The sequence below is a fragment of the Pelodiscus sinensis genome, chromosome 9 (assembly GCF_049634645.1).
Source record: "Pelodiscus sinensis isolate JC-2024 chromosome 9, ASM4963464v1, whole genome shotgun sequence".
Lineage (NCBI taxonomy): Eukaryota > Metazoa > Chordata > Testudines > Trionychidae > Pelodiscus > Pelodiscus sinensis.
The window spans coordinates 60,101,663-60,121,210 of NC_134719.1; the positions used below are offsets into that span (position 1 = coordinate 60,101,663).

The 19,548-nt window shown below is 38.3% G+C and overlaps 2 protein-coding genes across 8 annotated transcripts in view; one reads left to right on the top strand and one right to left on the bottom strand.

The window, feature by feature from the left end:
• Nucleotides 1–15,694, top strand: part of ANGPTL1 (angiopoietin like 1) — a 38,519-nt gene extending 22,825 nt beyond the window's left edge. Inside the window, exons 3-5 of the mRNA XM_006126957.3 lie at nucleotides 4,826–5,019; nucleotides 6,480–6,750; nucleotides 8,850–15,694. Of these exons, the coding sequence (XP_006127019.1) occupies nucleotides 4,826–5,019; nucleotides 6,480–6,750; nucleotides 8,850–9,037 (653 nt within the window). The 3' untranslated portion in view covers nucleotides 9,038–15,694. The remainder of the gene's footprint in view (nucleotides 1–4,825; nucleotides 5,020–6,479; nucleotides 6,751–8,849) is intronic.
• The window catches only part of RALGPS2 (Ral GEF with PH domain and SH3 binding motif 2), a 212,941-nt gene that overhangs the window by 101,815 nt on the left and 91,578 nt on the right, over nucleotides 1–19,548 (bottom strand). The window lies entirely within an intron of this gene.

Consider the following 19,548-nt stretch of genomic DNA (forward strand, 5'->3'; position numbering starts at 1 on the left):
TAACTCCAAACTCCCCCAAAACAAAAAACAACCAACTCACCAAAAAAGCCAAAGATCAGACTTGGGAAATAACCAGAAATAGCCAGAAAGGTGAAAAATTGAGAGAGTTTTGAGCAAATGATAAATGCATTTAGAAAATAAATGTTTAGGCACATTAACGATAGTTGTGTCATATACATAGGTGTTAACTCCTCCTAAAATCACAACAAGGAAAGCATAGTTTCCGTCTGTATTTCAGTGTTTCTTATAAGACAAATTAACATTTACATTTACACATCTTTGTTCTATAATCAGATTTTTAGTTTAGTTCCCCCCCCCCCCCTTGATTTGTGGATTTCTCTTTATTGTTTCCAAAATACTCATGAAAGACATGTAAGTACAAATTGCAGTAACTCAGCAATAACTAAGTTGCTGGACAATCTATATTAGGGCGTCAACTACCTGTTCCACTCAAATCAAGCTTGGGATTTTTTAAAAAAAGTTATATCCCATTTAAAAAAAAAAGGTAACATTCCATCATTTTCCTTTGTCACCAACCAACACATGCCAAAATATCACGCGCTAGAGATCAACCATTTGCTAAATTACACGCGTAGAATGCATTTTTGTTATTGCAATAGTAATAATTTAGAACGTGATCTCAAAGAGTGCAAATTAACAACAGCATCCAAGGAAATAAGTTAGATATGGGTCCTATGCTCCTCTCAAGATCTTACATTTTTGAACATATACATACATTGTATGTCCAAAGAGAGGGCACTGTATGTCCATATTTAGCAAAATTCCAAAATTGCAGTCTTGTTCATATCAGTATTTAATTCTTAAAAACCAAAAGCCATTAAAGAAACGTATGTATTTGGCTTTCATGAGGAAATAGTAAACTTTTCTGGCTATGATAAAAATAATAATAGGTAATTTAAACTTAATTTTCTTGATGTAGGAATCAGAAAAGAATCCCGCTCTAATATCTGTATTTGGATCTTCAATGCTAATGACAGCTCATAGTAGTAAAAATATGGTTTTCCAATAAACCGTTGTATCTTAGAAACACGGGGCCATATTATGCTCTCAATTACACCGGCATCTAACTTTAGTAATTGGATGGAATTTGAGTGACAGAAAAATCTGCTGATGGAAGAAAGGTATAATTTACGTTTGGGCATTATCATTTTCACAACTAGACTTCAAGGATGATAATACTACATGAAGTGATAATAGGAATTGTACACTGGATATGTTATTCCTTTCATTAGCATAGAAACATACCCCTTTACTTTAATAGAGCAAATTTTATCAAGTCATACACCTTAGTATTTGAATGAGCAAACACAAAAAAGTGGATCATAGTTCCTATGCCACAATGCATCAAAGGATGTATTTGCCCCACGAAAGATGTAGGATAATTAATCAAAGCTAAGCGATTTGTTGGATTCATTCAACTCTATTCTACAACATAACTTTGAAACCTCTTCTACCACTCTAATATTCTACTTCAACAGTGTCTACAATCCTAAGCATCAAAATGTAGACAAACTGCATCCTGAGAGACTAATGCCAGCTGAATTTAAGCAATGGTCAAAAGCTATTATGTAAACAGATTGTTGCAACCTTATTGGCAGCAAATCAAAACAGCTCCACCATCTGCTTTGGTCTCTAATGGCCCTGGAAATGAGAATCCTAAATTCTTTCCCTCTACACAGAATATAGTATTTTAGCTACAGTAATAGATCTGTTCAACTGTTTCAGTATTTCAATCTTCATTATAAAGTATTTCTATTTTTCTGCTATCGCATCTTTTATAATTAAAAAATTATTTTAGAATAGTATTCATCATGGAGCCACTATTATTTGTTTGTTTTTAAACACACCATTCAAACTGTGCTAAGCCAATTTACAGAAATTTCCTCGTGCCGTAGGGAATTTTCACAACAGGACACATTCAGGCATAATACAAAAGAATGAAGAAAATTAAAATAGGCAAGGGAACGGAGAGAGAGTAAGCAAAATGGTTCAAAGCAGCAAGCAAGAGAAATGACTTTGGCAGCAGCATTTTGGCTGCATTGGATAGGAAGAAGTATTTAGAAGGCAAAGAAAACTATGGTACTCAAAGTGGTAGACTGTTAAGGTATTGTCAAAGGTGGTGGAAGTAATGACCAAAAGGCAGGGACTGCTTTGGATATATTGCGAAGGAAGCGGCAATCATTTAGTTTATATCCTAGTTTGTTATTTAAAAACCCTATTTTTCCACTCATCCAACTTTTTAAAATTCACGTTTAAATTTCTCATGAATAATAAAACTGGCAAGGGAGAATCTGAGAAACTTTAAAGAAAATCCTAAACAAGTTATATTTCAGATTTTAGAATGAACATTTCTCTGAAATATAAGCATCTTTTTTGTTAAAGAAGCAGTCTTTATACTTCAAAATCTATTTTAGTTACCTAGGTGTCTCAGAATTCTGATAGATACAATTTTCAAGTCTTAAAGTAAAAATTCTTCAGTGTTAAAGCATTAGTTTGCTAGATGAACTATTGTCATATGCATTGTAAACTTCTTAATGTTGCAGTATACTGGCAGTGTTTCTGACCAGTAAAAGTGGATTGTTCATATGCCAGTGGGGCTTTAAAGTGCCACATGTCCTTTACTATGCCAAGACCTGGTGTGTGCATGCACCACTAGCTTGGACAAAAGGTCTGGTCAGTTACAAACATTGATAATACATCAACACAATTTCTTGAAACCATTAATCAATTCCTGTAGAACATCTTGTAGTAGTCAGAACTATTTACAATTGTCAAAGAGCTTAGTTCTATTGGTGTTTCTGTAACCTGTTATCAGGTTACTATTTTTTCCCAACTCCTTTAAACTGTCATGTTTCAACGTAGTTATAATTATAACTAAATAAACTTTTAATAATCATGACCCGTAAAATGCATGACTCTGGAGAATTACAGGCCCTAATGACTTGCTAATAACGAATGCAATCTCTTTGAGAGCTGCAATAAATAAGTCATGATTCTATTTGCCCAGAATATCAAACTGTATGATCATGCAAGCTCTGTATCAACTTGTAACAGCTGTGGACTAGTTCTATGGATATCCCAGTTGTCACAGGCTTCCACACTTAATACCAGACTACTACTGGCAGGTTTTTAAAGAACAGGTAAAGAACATTAAGATGGATTTAAGGGTAAAAATGGTCTTCACTAAGCAAGAACAATGAAAGGGTATCAAACTTCATTGCGTTTCCCTCACACAGAATATACTCTCTCTCTCTGCAGGTGGGTTACCATAGGTCATTACACATCCACATTGGCATTCAAAAACAGAGCCGAGCTCAAATTACGACAATTGCACTTAGTCCATCATCTTAGTCATTAAATAGGACTGAAAAATACACATCTCAAAATATTTATTTAAAAGATCACTATATTGCTATTTGTTTAAATTATTAATTGGGCAGGCTAAGTTTATTTGTTTCAAATCAGTATCATAATAGTAACTCAATAAGGGTTACTTTAGATGTAGCATGAGCACATAGGGGACAACTGCACAATTTATGAATATTTTTATATTAACACGACAAAAAGTCTCTTTAAACATAACAAACAACTTTTATTTCTAAGTTGCATTTTAGGGATTCATCACTAGCTAGCCATTAATAGAACATATCCACTCCCTCATTATGAAAAAACTGATTAGAAGATGTTCTAATACCAGTCAAAAATCACTATTTATATTGATGTATTAATAGCATTAATTTCTTCGGGGAGGGGAGGATTAGTGATAAAAGATTAGAAATCCAGCTATAATCTAAGAGTGACACACCAATATAGCAAGGATCTCAGAAATGTAAGCTGATTGTGTTTCCTACTGAACAAACACATTATTTCAGAAGTCGAGACTATGTTTTGTAAATATAGTACTCAGCACCTAAAAGAGAACTTTCAAGATCAGTAGCTGCATTCTATATAACTGTAGGTTCAAAACTCAATAAATGAGCACTATTTGTAAAAATACACATAGTCCACTTCTTGCACGCTGCCTTTGCTAACAAGTATGCATGTATATCATTACTGTCAAGAAAGGGAAGTATAAAAATCATTCATTTTATAAAGGTTCCTGTTTGCAAATTTTGACAAATGTTTTCTAATTAAATTTCAGTTCATATTTTACTTTATGACCACTTCAAAAGTAGACATTATAGCCGTGTTGCCCAACATGCTAGCCTCTAGCCACTTGTGGCTATTTGTCCGGTTGCGTGTGGCTAATTTGTTGTAGCAGTAGTCACTATAGTGGCTACTGCTTCAGAACTGGTTGGACACCATGGCACTATAAGGAAGAAGTAAGCCAGCATCCAATGTTTGGTAAGGCTATACACAATAAAGTAGTTATGAAATGTAAGTTGCATTAATTGTCTAAGATCAAGATGTAACTCTGGTATACACACGGTCAAGAAAAGTTACCAAAATAAAAGGTGCAAAAGATCCAAAAATTCATCCCGTTTCACAAAATAGGTCTATTTGTAAAGTTACTGGGGGAAAGACAAAATGTTAAAAAAAAAATTCTAAACTGGAAAGGACATTTTGCAATGTTTACCAGGGAAGATTTATATTTGCACATTTACAATGAGAAAATAAGCAATTTTTATTAGGAAACAGCAATAAAATGGGATCTTAGATATTTACCACCTCTAAGATAAAGCTGCGCGTTGCAATACAAAGCCTTCTTGTACATATGCTACTAAATACATGTTATATACAGCTTATGACCTGCCTATATATTTAAAAAAATAAGTTTAAGCTTAAGGCAGTACTTTTCAAACAGGTCCATTCAAAGACTGTAAACAAGCCAAAGAAGCTGGGCATTCCAACAGTGGGATATATATGATCAAACCTGAAAACAGCAATGAACCTGTACAGTTATGGTGTGAGAACAACCTGGACCCTGGAGGCTGGGCAGTTATTCAAAAAAGGACAGATGGATCTGTTAATTTCTTCAGGAATTGGGACAACTACAAGGTAAATTTGAGAATTCAGAAAGGTAACAGCTTCATTTTGGTGGGTACAGTAACCACTAGTATCTGCTATCAATATTCACAAGATTCTATTTTTCAAGGCAACACTTCATTGCAGTTAATTGTGCTGCAAGAACAACATTTGAAAAAAGAATCAGGTGTAAAATGGTTAATTACTTGAGAACTGACAAAAATTGGGGAGATTAATAAAAACAGAAAAATAAAATCTAAAAAGGAGTTAAGCCACAAAAACTAATTTTCTTTTCTGTGAACTGAGATCATCATATGTAGCTGATCATGTTACAAATTTTACTTCTTAAATGTGCACAGGAAATCAATTAAGGTAACTACGAGAGGTTTAACTTTTGCATTTCTCAGAATCTGATATTAAAGCTGCATCCTCGATGACAACATAATTCATGGGTTTTTTTTAATTCATTCCTTTATAAAAGGAAAAAAAGTAAATTAAGACACTAAAGCACAAAACCAAACACTTTTTATACACAGAAGTAAATACTTCATTCAGATTAATAGCCTCAAAGAGTAACTCTGACCATTTCAGTAGAAAGTGAAAGTTTTGCGGTGTGTGTACACATTTAATTTATTTATTTATTTTAAATCGATGAATTTGTTGGGGGGGGGGGGGAAAATGGCCCTGAAATTAGCTCTCACCTAGAGCGTTTTGTCGGGGGGAAAAAATTGTAATCCTACCAAACACCACATGATTAAAAACAATGACTTACCGGTATTTATAATAATCCCAAATACTTCAGATGTTTGTAGCAAAATGGATATTTTCTTAGGGAAAGGAAACATTGGCTTGAAAATATTAGGAAAAGGGTGCTAAACCATGAGTTTTGTGATTCAAGACTAATAGTTTTCATTCGATTTACTAGAATTGAAATCTACTGCACACAAATTACCCAATTACATATATAGCGAAATACTAGCCTGCCTAGTAAAAGGTACATAAAGTTACGCAGCTTGAGTGCTGTCTTAGCTTGTATGGCCTACATATACTTCATGCAATGGGTTACTGATATGGTCTTAATAGATAGCATTTATTGTGCCACAGAAATTATTGTTCCAGTATTCCAAAAAAAAACAAACCAAAAAACCACACCCTCACCTACAACACACACACATATATCATGGGGAATCAAAGGTGCAAAGGACCAGATTGACGCCTTCACTCATGCTGATTAATACATTACACTACCAGTAGTCCCACTGATAAAATTAATTCTACTCATGGAGTGAAGTACTACTCAAATTGAATAACAGGGACACAGAGTATGTCCCAGAAAAAATAACTGAAAGGGTAGAGCAGAAGATTAAAAGCCTAACAGTTTTTTAGGTTAGACACAAAAATTCTACTGGGATATACTACTAGTAAATGTCTTCATTCAATCTATTCAGAAAATCCACTAGATTTAACCTCACATTCTGGTTTTCTTTGTACAGAAAGGATTTGGAAATGTTGATGGAGAGTATTGGCTGGGACTAGAAAATATATATATGCTGACCAATCAGGACAATTACAGGCTATTGATCGAACTAGAAGACTGGAGTAATAAGAAAGTCTATGCAGAATACAGCAGTTTTCGTCTGGAGCCTGAAAGTGAATTCTATAGGCTGCGTCTGGGAACTTATCAGGGAAATGCAGGGGATTCCATGATATGGCACAATGGAAAACAATTTACAACACTGGATAGAGATAGAGATACATACACAGGTAAGGGAACTTTAATGATACATGTAAAAGCTGTTCAATGGAACGGATTCTATTGGTAGTGCCACCTTTTACGTAAATAACTGTTTCAAGAAATAATTCAGAAGGTGGAAACTCAGATCAAATATTTCATGATCCAGAAGAATTTAAAGACTCTTATTGAGATGAATTTCTCTTATAGACAATGACTCAGTCAATCCACTCAGTAGTAAAGGATACCAACATGGACCTCAACCCTCCAAATTACTCCATATAGGCAGACACATGCATCTGCATGAAGCCTGTTGCACAACTGGGGACTTACCAGTAGCTATTTTAATTGTCAGTTTCAACAGGAGTAAACAGACTGAATAAAGCCATTTGCTTGTTCCATTCCATATAAAACCATTGCCATTATTCTCAGAAATCATGCCATTTCTCTTTCTTGTTGAGCCTTCACCCAAAAAGTTATCACTAGGTCTATATATAACTTAATACCCATTTAAGCCTGGTTTGGATGTATTAGTGGGATTTTAGTTGTGTATAGGCCAAATGCAATCCTACAAAGGAGCAAACTTCTTCGTTTTGGAGTTTGTTTTAACCAACACGTGAAAAAAAATCAAGACTCCTTACCTATTTTATTATGCTTGTTAATTGACAATGTTATATAACCATTCCCTTGCAGGGACACTTCTCTGCAAATGCTGTACTTACTATTATTACCAAACAACATCTAACCTATAACCTTTTGCTATAACCAAAACATAGGAAAAAAAAGAAATATTTCTTTTTTGTGCATTTTGCAAGGTAACTTTATTGATTCTCCTCCAAAAATCAGTCAGTCTCCTGTTTTCTGGAGAGTTTTCCTATACTGAAAGAGGAGAGAAAAACATTTTTGGAAATAGGATTATTATTAAAGTGAGGCCTCGATGCCACCTACCACTGTGCTAGGTGCTGGAATGCAATTATAAAGACTCAAAGATTTCCAGGATGGATTACTTTGAAATCTAGTCTATTTTAAAAATAGAAATCAAAACTTACTGGGTCTCTTTAAGCACTCTTTTGGTTAGCAGTTTAGAAAAGGCTATTTTTCTAAGGATTAGGGAGACTTATATGTGCTTTTGTATGTACTTCTCAAAGGAACACTAAAGCTAATGTAATGGCGTGCCCTTTGAAAGAATTACTTTTAAATATTTTACAACAGTTTTTCTGTCCCCAACCTTTTATTTTTAAGTGTCTTTTTTCCCCAAGAGAGAAACCAACTGATTATATACAGGAAACAGCAAAACCAAATATATGGAGAGTAAAGAAATGAAGAAAAAAAAAAACTACTATTTTTTCTGATCTACTTCATTAGTAGCAACGTTATACCCCAATCCTTCAGAGATTTATTTATGCACACAACTTGAATCACTCAGTAGTCCCTTTTGATGGAACTATTTGTAGGTGTATAAAATTAAATATTTCATCTATAATAAGTGCAGCATTTTCAGATTAAAGGGAAATAATCTAAAATATTTTATGATAAAAAGCTTTAACGTAATATAAAATTGTTGGTTGATTAAAAACTGAAAAAGACTCTCAGAAAAACACACCATGTTATAGCATCTCGGTTTCCAGTACCTTAGAAATAATGAGGACTTAACACAATTGCTGTTGTTACTTTTAAAACGTCAGAAAAGACCAAACACTATTTCCATTCCATCACTGAAATTAAAACCCAAGACGCAAGTCACATTGCTCCCACCACAGTACTTCTAAACAGTTTACAGCACACATTCCTAAACTCGACTGCAGTTCACAGAGCACTGTTGGTAACTTGAGAAGCGCTGGCTGATCGTATGGTACTGGCTCTCCACTTTCTTTCAATATATCTAAGCTGCTGAAATGAAACTAAAAACACATTCAATACTTTATTACTTTCCTATGTAAACAATTATTGCAATTGCAATGGAGTTTAGAGAATTGTAAGTGGATAACATCTGATCATCAAAGAGAGGCAAAATGGTTTGGAAAACAAGCACTCTATTAATATGCAGTTCATAATCCAGTTTGAGAACCTCTCGTCTATCATTTCCCCTCTGGAGTGCTAAGATTTCACTTATTTTATTCTCTCCCAACAGGAAATTGTGCCCATTTTCACAAAGGAGGCTGGTGGTACAATGCTTGCGCACATTCTAACCTTAATGGCGTGTGGTACAGAGGAGGCCATTACAGAAGCAAATATCAGGATGGGATTTTTTGGGCTGAGTACAGAGGAGGTTCATACTCCCTGAAAGCAGTTCAGATGATGATCAGACCCATTGACTGAAAAAAAAATACCACAACCAATGTCTCAAGTATTCAAATATTAAAACTTTTCAGTGTTTGAGCTTCAGAAAAAAAAATTACTTAAACTTTTATTTTGCACAATTTAGCCCTGCACTGGGCTACCACTATTTGTGGTGTTTTGCTTTTATAAACTCTCACTGTGATACAATAAGTGATAAATATACAGCATATAATAATTTACAAAACATCAAAGGGTTTAAACATTTGAAATAAAATATTTAACATGATTAAAGCCCTACATGTTACATTAATTGCAGCCATTAAAATGATTAAAGTAGTCTTTAGGCTACAGTACAAGATTCTCCAAATAAGTTCAATCTTTAAATGTAAATATTGAAAGACTGAAAGAATTGTTTAGTTTAGAAAAGAGAAGATTGAGGGAGGACATGATAGCAGTTTTCAAGTATCTAAAAGGGTTTTACAAAGAGGAGGGAAAAATTATTCTCCTTGGCCTTTGATGATAGGACAAGAAGCAATGGGCTTAAATTGCAGTAAGGGAGGTTTAGGTTGGACGTTAGGAAAAACATCCTGTCAGGGTAGTGAAACACTGGAATAAATTGCCTAGGGAGGTTGTGGAATCTCCATCACTGAAAATATTTAAGAGTAGGTTGGCTAGACATCCCTAGATGGTGCTTGGTCCTGCCAGGAGAGCAGCGGACTAGACCTGATCGTCTCGCAAGGTCCCTTCCAGTTCTAGTATTCTATGATTCTGTGAATATCTGAAACAACTATGTGCCTTATTTTAATATGAAAATGAATTCATTTTCAGTTATTTAATGGGTTCTCTCTAAAAATCATTACTATAAGATTACTTTCATTGTAAATCTGATTGTTATTCTTTTAACATTTACAAATACATGGAATATGTTTTCAAAGTAGACAGAAAATTGGAGAGAAATTCCAGTTTTGTCAGCAGACATGTATTTTGTTGCAAATAAACCATAACAGTTATAGCCTCATGAAGTTGTGAATTCAACATAAAATAGTTGCTAATAACGTAGACGGTTTCTTACAGGAAATGTGTATCAGTTTTCCCTCAAAGCATTTAGGTGAAATGTTTTCTTAGCACAATAAAAACAAAAACCAACACCACAAACACTCTCATAGATGCATAAGTAAATTCCTCAGTGCTCATGTCTTTTCTATTTGTCTCTCTATTCAACACAAATATAGCAGGTAAACAGTGCTTATACATACTAATGAGTGGGGGAATAATCCTTGATGACTTGTAACTCAGACAATCAGCAAAAAAGGTAAAAACAGTTTAATTAAAATATATAATACACACGTGTTCTCAACCTTTTGCAATTTAGGATCCAACTGGCATTTTGAAATAATTCCAATCTAATCTGAGTTTCCAAGACAGAGTTAAAATTTGATTTTTGTAAATATTAGTTCCATGACTTGAACAGAATTTAGCATGTTATAACATATTGGCACTACATAGTTCATTCAGAAAATATGATGTAGCTGAAGAAATTAATGTTAATTACTATGTTAATTGGTCTCTAAACTTTATATAAATGCAGCCTAAGAACATTTGTGCTTTCCTAGATGACGAAAGACAACCAACATACAAGACAAGAGTGATATTTCTAATGCAAATCTGGGCTGATACTCTTGTGATCCAGATATAAGTTGAAGGAAGGGATATATACTTTTATGATCTCATTTCATCCATCCAGGTACACAAGAAAGCCAGAATAAGTGAAGAGTTTCTTCATTTCATAGACTCAAGTTGACTGACAAATATTAACAAAAAACAGTCCCTTGTAGAGCACTATTTACTGTTGGCTCAACAAAACGTTTTAAAATCCAATTCTATGTTATGAGCCTCAAAAGTTAATTATCAGAAAAAATTACAAAGACCTGACGTTAAGAACTGAGGAGTTCTTAAATTGAAACATTTACAACAGAATATATGCAAAATTGTGATTATCTCAAATCTGCCTTTATGAACACTATAAGAACAGATTGTTTAGCCTGAGAAATACCATTTAAAGATTAAAAAAAAAAATCACAGTAAACAAGCTTATATCACAATTTAAGAGATGTGTGAAAATCCCATCACCACATCTATAGAAGATTATACTGAAGACAGAAAAGTTCTGCACAGTATACACATGGCAGCTTACACTGTAATACCTAGTAAGAGTCAGAGTTGTAGACTAAATTTTATCTTGCTTATCTGTTATAAAGACATATTGTATCTCTACCTAATTGTATCTCTAGCTGAATGATCTCATCGGTCTAAGGAACAAAGTATATCTGGGGAATTATAAGGAAGAGAAATTCAGCACTTAAGACAAAAATGGTCATGTACTTTAAGACTTTTCTTGGGTCCTTAAATAAATATCGTATTTGCCAGCTCTGAATTCAGAATCATAGAAATGCAGGACTGGAAGGAACCCTCAGTAAGAAATTTAGCCAAGTCCCTGCAGTGAGATAGGACTAAGTATTATCTATACCATTCTTGATGGATGTATCTCTAACCTGTTCTTTAAAACCTGTAGTGATGGAGATTTCACTAGATAATTTCTACCACTGCTTAACCACTCTAATGGGTGACCTAAATCTCCCTTGCTGCAATTTAAGCCTATTATTTCTTAACCTGAAAAAAAAACTTAAACAAATAGTTTAGTATCACTTTAAAGACTAAGAAAACACGTAGATGGTATCATGAGCTTTCGTGGGCACAGCCCACTTCTTCAGATGACTGGAGGAGTGTTGGAAATCCAGAACCAAGAATAAAAAAGAAAAGAAGGGGAGGGGGGAAATGTAGGGGGAGAGAGTGGGTAGATAAGTTTCAAAGGGATAGCCAAGCCAGTCTAACAGGAAAAACTTAAAAAACAACCAATAGTCTATTAACACCTTAAAGACTAAATAGTTAAATGAGGCTGATAAGAACCATTAGTATGCACTAGAAAAGGAAGAGTACTAAAACACCAGATTCTACACAAAAAACAGGACTATGTAGCACTTTAAAGACTAACAAGATGGTTTATTAGGTGATGAGCTTTCGTGGGCCAGGCCCACTTCCTCAGATCAAATTGTGGAAGAAAATAGGCATGGCCAGAGTAAATATGCTGCTGACACCATTATTGGACCTAACCAATTCAGTTATAAGATCAAGAACACATATTCCTGCTCATCCAGAAATATAATTTATGTTATCATGTGCAGACAGTGTCCATCTGCTATGTACATTGGACAAATGTCTCAGACGCTTCACCAAAGAATCAATGCACACAAAACGGATATCAGACAGTATCATAAAGAAAAAACGGTTTCTTGCGATTTCAACCAGAAAGGGCATTGTCTCAACAACTTGATTACCTGAATACTGCTTCAAAGGCATTTTAACACCAGATTTGAAAGAGAAACCTCTGAACTGTCATTCATGCATGCTTAAATTTGACACTTTACGCCACGGTCTTAATAAAGACACTAGTTACCTTACCCATTACAAAGATAGCGTCCCCAATTATCACCTCTAATATCATTAGCTCACAGACATTTACCTCCTCCCCCCATTCTGAAATTTGATTTGTCCTTTTTATGTGTGTTCTTTTTTTGATTGTATTCCTTTGGTATATATGGTCATGCCTATTTTTTTCCACAATTTGTTCTGAGGAAGTGGGTCTGGCCCACGAAAGCTCATCACCTAATAAACCATCTTGTTAGTCCTGTTTTTTGTTTCAGCTAGACTAGACTAACACAGCTACATCTCTATTCAGATTCTACACAGATATCAAGAATCACTGGCACCTGCACTGTTAGTAGGTGTTAGTACTCTTCCTTTCCTAGTGCATACTAATGGTTCTTATCAGCCTCTTAACTGTCAAAGGGACCAGCTCAGGTTTTCCCTTTGATAGTTATATACCCACTGCCTCTTTATTCCACCCCCCACCACCCCACTTCACATTTTTTCCCTCCTCCCCCCCCCCATTTTATTTTGGTTCTGGACATCCAACACTCCAGTCATTTGAAGAAGTGGGCTGTGCCGACGAAAGCATGTTTCATTAGTCTTTCAAGTGCTATCAGACTATTTGTTGTTGTTTAAGTTTATCCTGTACAGACTAACTCAGCTACCCCTCTACAGTTTTTTGGGGAAAAAAAAGTAAGACACCAAGTAATACATGCTGTAACAACTTTAATCTTATTGAAATCTAGATAAGCAAACTGATAGTTACCTTGACCTGAAACGGGGAGAGCAGAAACAATAATAAAAAGAAGAAACAGCATCTTATGGACAGATGAGAGGCTGTGTGGCTTAGACCAGTGATGGGGAACCTCAGGCCCAGGAGCTGGATGCAGCCTCTGGCTTGCTTGGAGCTGGCACACGAGGCCCAGGGCTCGCTCCCCCCCCCCCCATCAACATGCAAGAGCCTGGCACCTACTGTGGAACTGGAGCACACAAAATCTACTAGCCTCGGCCCCACTAGGCCCTGGTGATGGAAACGTGAGGGAAATGTGGGGAGTGTCTTTTTCCTTCTCAGTTAGGGGCCATGTCAGTGAGGAAGGTTTTCTTTTTTGGGAGGGGTTTTTTGGGGTAGGGGGTGGGGAGGGGTTCGCTTCTCACATGTGCAACCCTGACTGATTTTTGTGTAAGACAGTGGTCCCCAATCCAAAAAGGTTCTCCATCCCTTGCTTAGAGGAATAAGCTTTGGAACTTTGACTTCTGAAGTTTGAATTATGACTCTTCCCTAAAAATCTCGGAACACTACACCCAGTAAACATTATAAATTCAGCTTCAGAAGAGGTCCAAGTTGATGGCCAGATATTACAAAACAGATGCTCTAGAAATCACCCAAGTAAACTAGATTTAGATATAAACAGATATGCAGGTTTCTAAATTAAATGCATTAATTAGAAGTACTCACTGATTTCCGATAGCAATCTGGCACATCTCACACCTACCAAGATTGAGTCTCTCTCAGGTTTTTTTCAGGGAAATAAGTGATTCCCAGACAGCTAAAGCCTGATATTTAAACAACAACTGATGGCTGCATTTCCAGTAGAAGTGACAAGAGTAAATCAAACAGCAGCTAATTGGGAAGTGCTGAGAGTGAAGTTCTAGGATAGTTATGTATAACGGTATTGTGGTTGGCACACCAATAGCAAGCTCTTTCAATTAAAATATATTCAGAATCAATCAATCCATCTACACTCTACAGTGTGAAACACAATCTTTGTAGAGTAATATATCTGATTAACTAGTGATGGTTTTGTAAATATTTTATTTTTATTCATTTCATGTTTAGAATCAATACACAGGTAAACTGAAAAGTTACTGCTTATAATATAGTCAACTGCTTAACTACACTTGTGAATTGATAATAAAAAGTTGAGACTAAACAGTGAAGCCTAGTCAAGTTTATCAACTAAAGACGACGCAGTTCAATGCAGAAAGAAAAGTTATTAGTCTACAGACTCCTTTACAGAAGCTTGTTTCTGACAGCATCCTGTTCATTTTACCCTGAAGAAGCACTTCAAAATACATTCCCTCTTCCTTCCGCCTACCTACCTGATATTTGCATCATGATTGTTTACTAAGTAAAGGCATTTAGTACATCAACTAAGACTAAGCTTTACCAATTATCTTTGTATCTTGTTTTTCTGGAACCATGATGTACATTTCTCTCTCACTTTCGGATACTACATTTCAAACCAGTTTCCAGTGAACATCTCTCGAACTTGTAAAAGAACAGAGAGCAAATATATCTGGTCTTTGGGAATGTTTCATATTTTCCAGTGCCAAAGCTGACTTCATGCTATATAGACATGCCGCCTTGCAAAGCTGACATTAGTGAATGGAAGTTGACAGGATTGTGGGAAAGAAATAATTCAGTTAATGTAACTGTGCACATGTTGAATAAAACAATATTTAAGCAATGTGCACTATGCCTAACATATATGTATTGGCTAATAATGTGAATACTAAACAAATCTAACCTGCTTAATTAAGTGCTTTAGACTTAGGTTCATGAGAATAAGTCACAAGATAAAACTAAAAATATGGTTACAAATATTGCAGGTTGGAATATTTTCTTGAAAAATACAGAGTAACATTAGCTAACATTTATGTAACATTTATTCAGTTAGCAACAATGGAATTCAAAAAAGATTTTCCTCCATTAATTACTAATTGAAATTTCTTGGGAAATATTAACGAGTACAAAAAAACCTCAAAAATCTGCTCTCAGAAATAGAAGTTTATGACTTCAAAATGGGGCTGCATTCTTCCATCACCAATATAAAAGTATTTTCTGTGCATGGGCTACTTCAGCCTAACTGGTCCCGAATATGTGCTAACTACTTATGCTAAGCTGTTTGATCCTGTATTCAACTGTGATACTCTCCCAGATCTGAAGCACCCTGCACAGCTGGAAAGCTTTTCTCTCTCCCCCACAGGAGTTGGTCGAATAAAGATATTCCCTCACTTGTCTTGTCTCCCAATGTCCCTTTTGTTGTTCAGAACTAAATGCAGCATGTCATTCTCTCTGTAAGGCTTTCACTGGACTTTAAAATAGTTTTCAGCTTTCCTTTTTAACTACCACCTCAATGTCACATCAGAGTTCATTTAAATATTTCGATAGAAAAAATGTAGAGAATACACATTATCTAAATCCGTGGAGGGCAATCTGCGGCCCCATCAGAGAAATCTGATTGTAGACCGTGGGACATTTTGCTGACATTAGCCATCTGCAGCACCCTCCCGCAGCTCTCAGTGCCAATGTTCTCTGTTCCCTGCTAAAGGGAACTATGGGAAGGAGTGACTAGCACGTCCCTGTGTCCGTGTCACTTGCAGGCACCACCCCATTGGGAGCTGCAGGGGGCAGTGCCTGTAGACAATCAACAAAATATTTCATGGTCCGCAATCAGATTACCCTGTTTGGCCACCCTCCACTGATCTAAATTACAATTACATTCATAATTAAGACAGTTATTTCACAGCTGTATCAATTTAGACTTCCTTCAATATAACCTGATTCTTAGAAAATTGAAAAACTTAAAAAACAGTCTAGTAGCACACCAAAACAATGCAGCAGCTTCTGAGAAAAGAGATGTGTGAAATTTGTTTTGCCCAAGTTAAAAGCTACTGACTTCTCTGAGACACTGGTTTAGAGCAGTGGTTTCCAACAGTTTTTATACCAGGCACTGGTAAACCGATTCACAAACTTATAGTGGACCTGTAACACTTCATTTGCATATTCATATATGCAAATAAAATGTTAACAGTCTGCCAAAAGTTTGTGAATGGGTTTGCTGGTCCAAAAAGCCCCAGCCCCCAGACACAGCCCTAACTCTAGAGCACCTCTCCCCTTCACTACCCTCCCCCAGTGCCAGCCACTGACCCTAGAGTCCCCTGCACACAACCCTCCCAGTGCCAGCCTCTTACCCTCAAGAGTGCCCTAGTGCCGGCTCCCCTGTCCCAAATGCTTCTGTTGCAGTCTCCCATTTCCAAAGCCCCACTGCATCCAATAACCCCTGGGTCCCCCCAAGCCAGCCCCCAGTCCCAACACTGCCCCCCAAACCCCTCACTACTAGCCCCACCTCCAGAGCCCCCCCAATGCCAGCTCCCCATCTTGGATGTCAGTGCCCCTCAGTGTCAGTCCTCCCATCTCTAATGCCCCCCCATGCCTGCCTCCCTTTCCCCTGCCCCCCCACCTACCCCTTCCACTGCCTCCCAGCCGCCAGCTGAGTGTTTCCCTGCACGGCAGGAGGGCTGCACAGAGCCCGCGGTGTTTTGGGCTGCTGCGGAGTGCCACGGCAGCTGGGATCCATGTGGGGCTTAGCCCTAGCTGTGTGCTATGTCAGCCGGGCCCCTGCAGAGCGCAGCTGCAGTGCTCAGCTCTGGCCAAATGCCACATGGAGCCTGGCTGCTGCAGTGCTCATCTGTGGCCAAGCGCCATGTGGAAGCTTAAGTGCTGCGGCAGCCAGGCTCCATGAAGCACTTGGCCCCAGCCGAGCGCTACAGCTACCCATCACGTGGGCCCACCAGCAAGGCCATGTAGCAGCTGTTAGAGCTGGAATCGGGGCCACAATGAGGCTGCCTCAGTATGGACAGTCTCACTGCAGCCCCAGCTCCAGCCACCACATACCCGGTTGTTCACCGGGCCACTCACCCTGCTGCTATGTGGGGAATCTGGGGGCGTGACCTGGCAGTGCAGGGGTTTGTGGACCGAACCACTGGCAGGGGTAGAGGGGGGTAGTTGCCCCCGAGTGCCACACTGGGGGGCGGGGGGGAGGCAAGTTAGTCCCCCTCCACTTCTCCTTTCATCCCTCAGCTCGCCTGCTCCTCTTCCTCCTACTGCCGCCTGCTGGAAACTCCTCCCCACCTCTCTGCTCCCAGCTCCACCCTCCTCCATCTCTACCAGTGGATTAGTGCATGCGGGGACCCAGCCCCAAACTGGAGGGGGCAGGGAAGATGCAGTACAAGCTCCCCTTCCCCCCCCCCCCCTCCCCAGAGTTGGGCTCAGCTGTGTGCCAGGTTCGGGGCCCAACAGCACAGCAGTGGCGGGATGGGGATGCAAATTTTGCTTTTGCCCCCAGGTGCATAACACCCTTTCTATGCCTCTGATCACTGGTTTAGAACAGGAAGTTGAAATTTGATAGGGACATGACATTTGTATTAGGGGTGTGCTTCCTTGTTGCCATCTCTGTGAAAATCCACCAAAAATTGGCAAAAATAGAAGTAGTTTTTGAGGGGGGAAAAAATCATGCTTCACATATGCTCAATATGGAGTTTTTTGATTACAGTGAAATCTTCTGTAGAGTCCATCAACTCTGAACGTGCCCGAGCACAGGATGCTTGGGCCACAGAGGATATTCCCTTCAATTTCTGCTTCTGTTTGCAATGTGGCCACACACCAAAAATGAGAGCAGGAGTACTCTGGCTATGTCTACATTACAAAGTTTTGGCATCAAAATTGTCTTTTGGCAACAAACAGTGGGAGCGTACACACTGCAATGGGACTTTTGTCAGGGAAAATGCCCAGTTTCAGCAACAAACACTTCCAATCTTATGGGAGAGTATTTTCTTTTCCCCTCCTTTTACTGTTGAACAGAGAGCCAATGCAGACTCTGCTATTTGTTTGTCAAGAGAACTGGCTACCGCCAGAATCCCACAATGCCTGCCCTAATGACTCTGCTCAGCCTAGAACTCTGCTGCTCTGCAGGCATGTGCCCCTCCCTTTTCAAATCTCAGGGAAGTATCTGATAGCTGAGTGAGCTACTCCTTTTGGGGAACAAACTAAGAGCAAATCATTGGACAGCTCCTCTTCATCCCTGCACTAGGAACATAGCAGCAGGCAGACTGCTGCTGCTGGAGGAGGAGGGGTAGGTTGCTGTACTACTTTGATATTCCTCAGCCCTGAGAGTTCACAGAGCTACTCATGATGCTGCTCCTAGCAGCTGAAGAGGCTGTAGGATAACTGCACAGGGATCAGCTCTGCCTTCTCACAACATGACACTATGGAACACATACCCATAATGAATTGCTCACGTTGGCAATGATGATGCCCCCAGTATGGACATGATCTGTCCACAGAGGGAGCAAGTGTGAACATCCTCTGCCAATTTTTGTTTTATCGACTTTTAGGTGTTGACACTTTTTTTTGACAAAACTTGTTAGTGTAGGTATCTTTACTCTCAATGACGTCTGTTAGTGTTGGTATCTTTACTCTCAATGATGGGATGACATCTGTTGGGAAACCTATACGGCAGTACACAGGCAATCCAGGAAGTTTTTGGAGAATGTTGGGGATAACTTCTTGACAAGTGCTAAAGGATCCGACCAGGGGTCGTGCGCAGCTTGACTTTCTGCTCACAAACAGGGAGGAACTAATAGGGGAAGTGGAGGTGGGTGACAACCTGGGAAGCAGTGATCATGAGATGGTAGATTTCAGGATCCTGACCAAAGGAAGAAAAGAGAGTAGTAAAATACACACCTTGGACTTCAAAAAAGCAGATTTTGACTCCCTCAGAGATCTGATGGGCAGAATCCCCTGGGATGTTAACATGAAGGGGAAAGGAGTCCAGGACAGCTGGCAATATTTTAAAGAAGCCTTATTGAAGGCACAGAAAGAAACCATCCCGACGCGTAGCAAGAGAGGCAAACATGGTAGGAGACCGGATTGGCTTACAGGGGAAATCCTTGGTGAACTTAAGCACAAAAAGGAAGCTTACAAAAAGTGGAAACTTGGACAAATGACCAGGGAGGAGTTTAAAGGTATAGCTCGAGAATGCCGGGGGGTTATCAGGAAGGCGAAAGCGCAAATGGAATTGCGACTGGCTAAGGATGTGAAGGATAACAAGAAAGGTTTCTACAGGCATGTTAACAAGAAGAAGGTGATCAGAGAGGGTGTGCGTCCCCTAATGGATGAAGGAGGTAACCTAGTGACAGATGATGTGGGGAAAGCTGAGGTACTCAATGCTTTCTTTGCCTCTGTATTCATGGACAAGGTCGGTTCCTGGACTTCTGCGCCA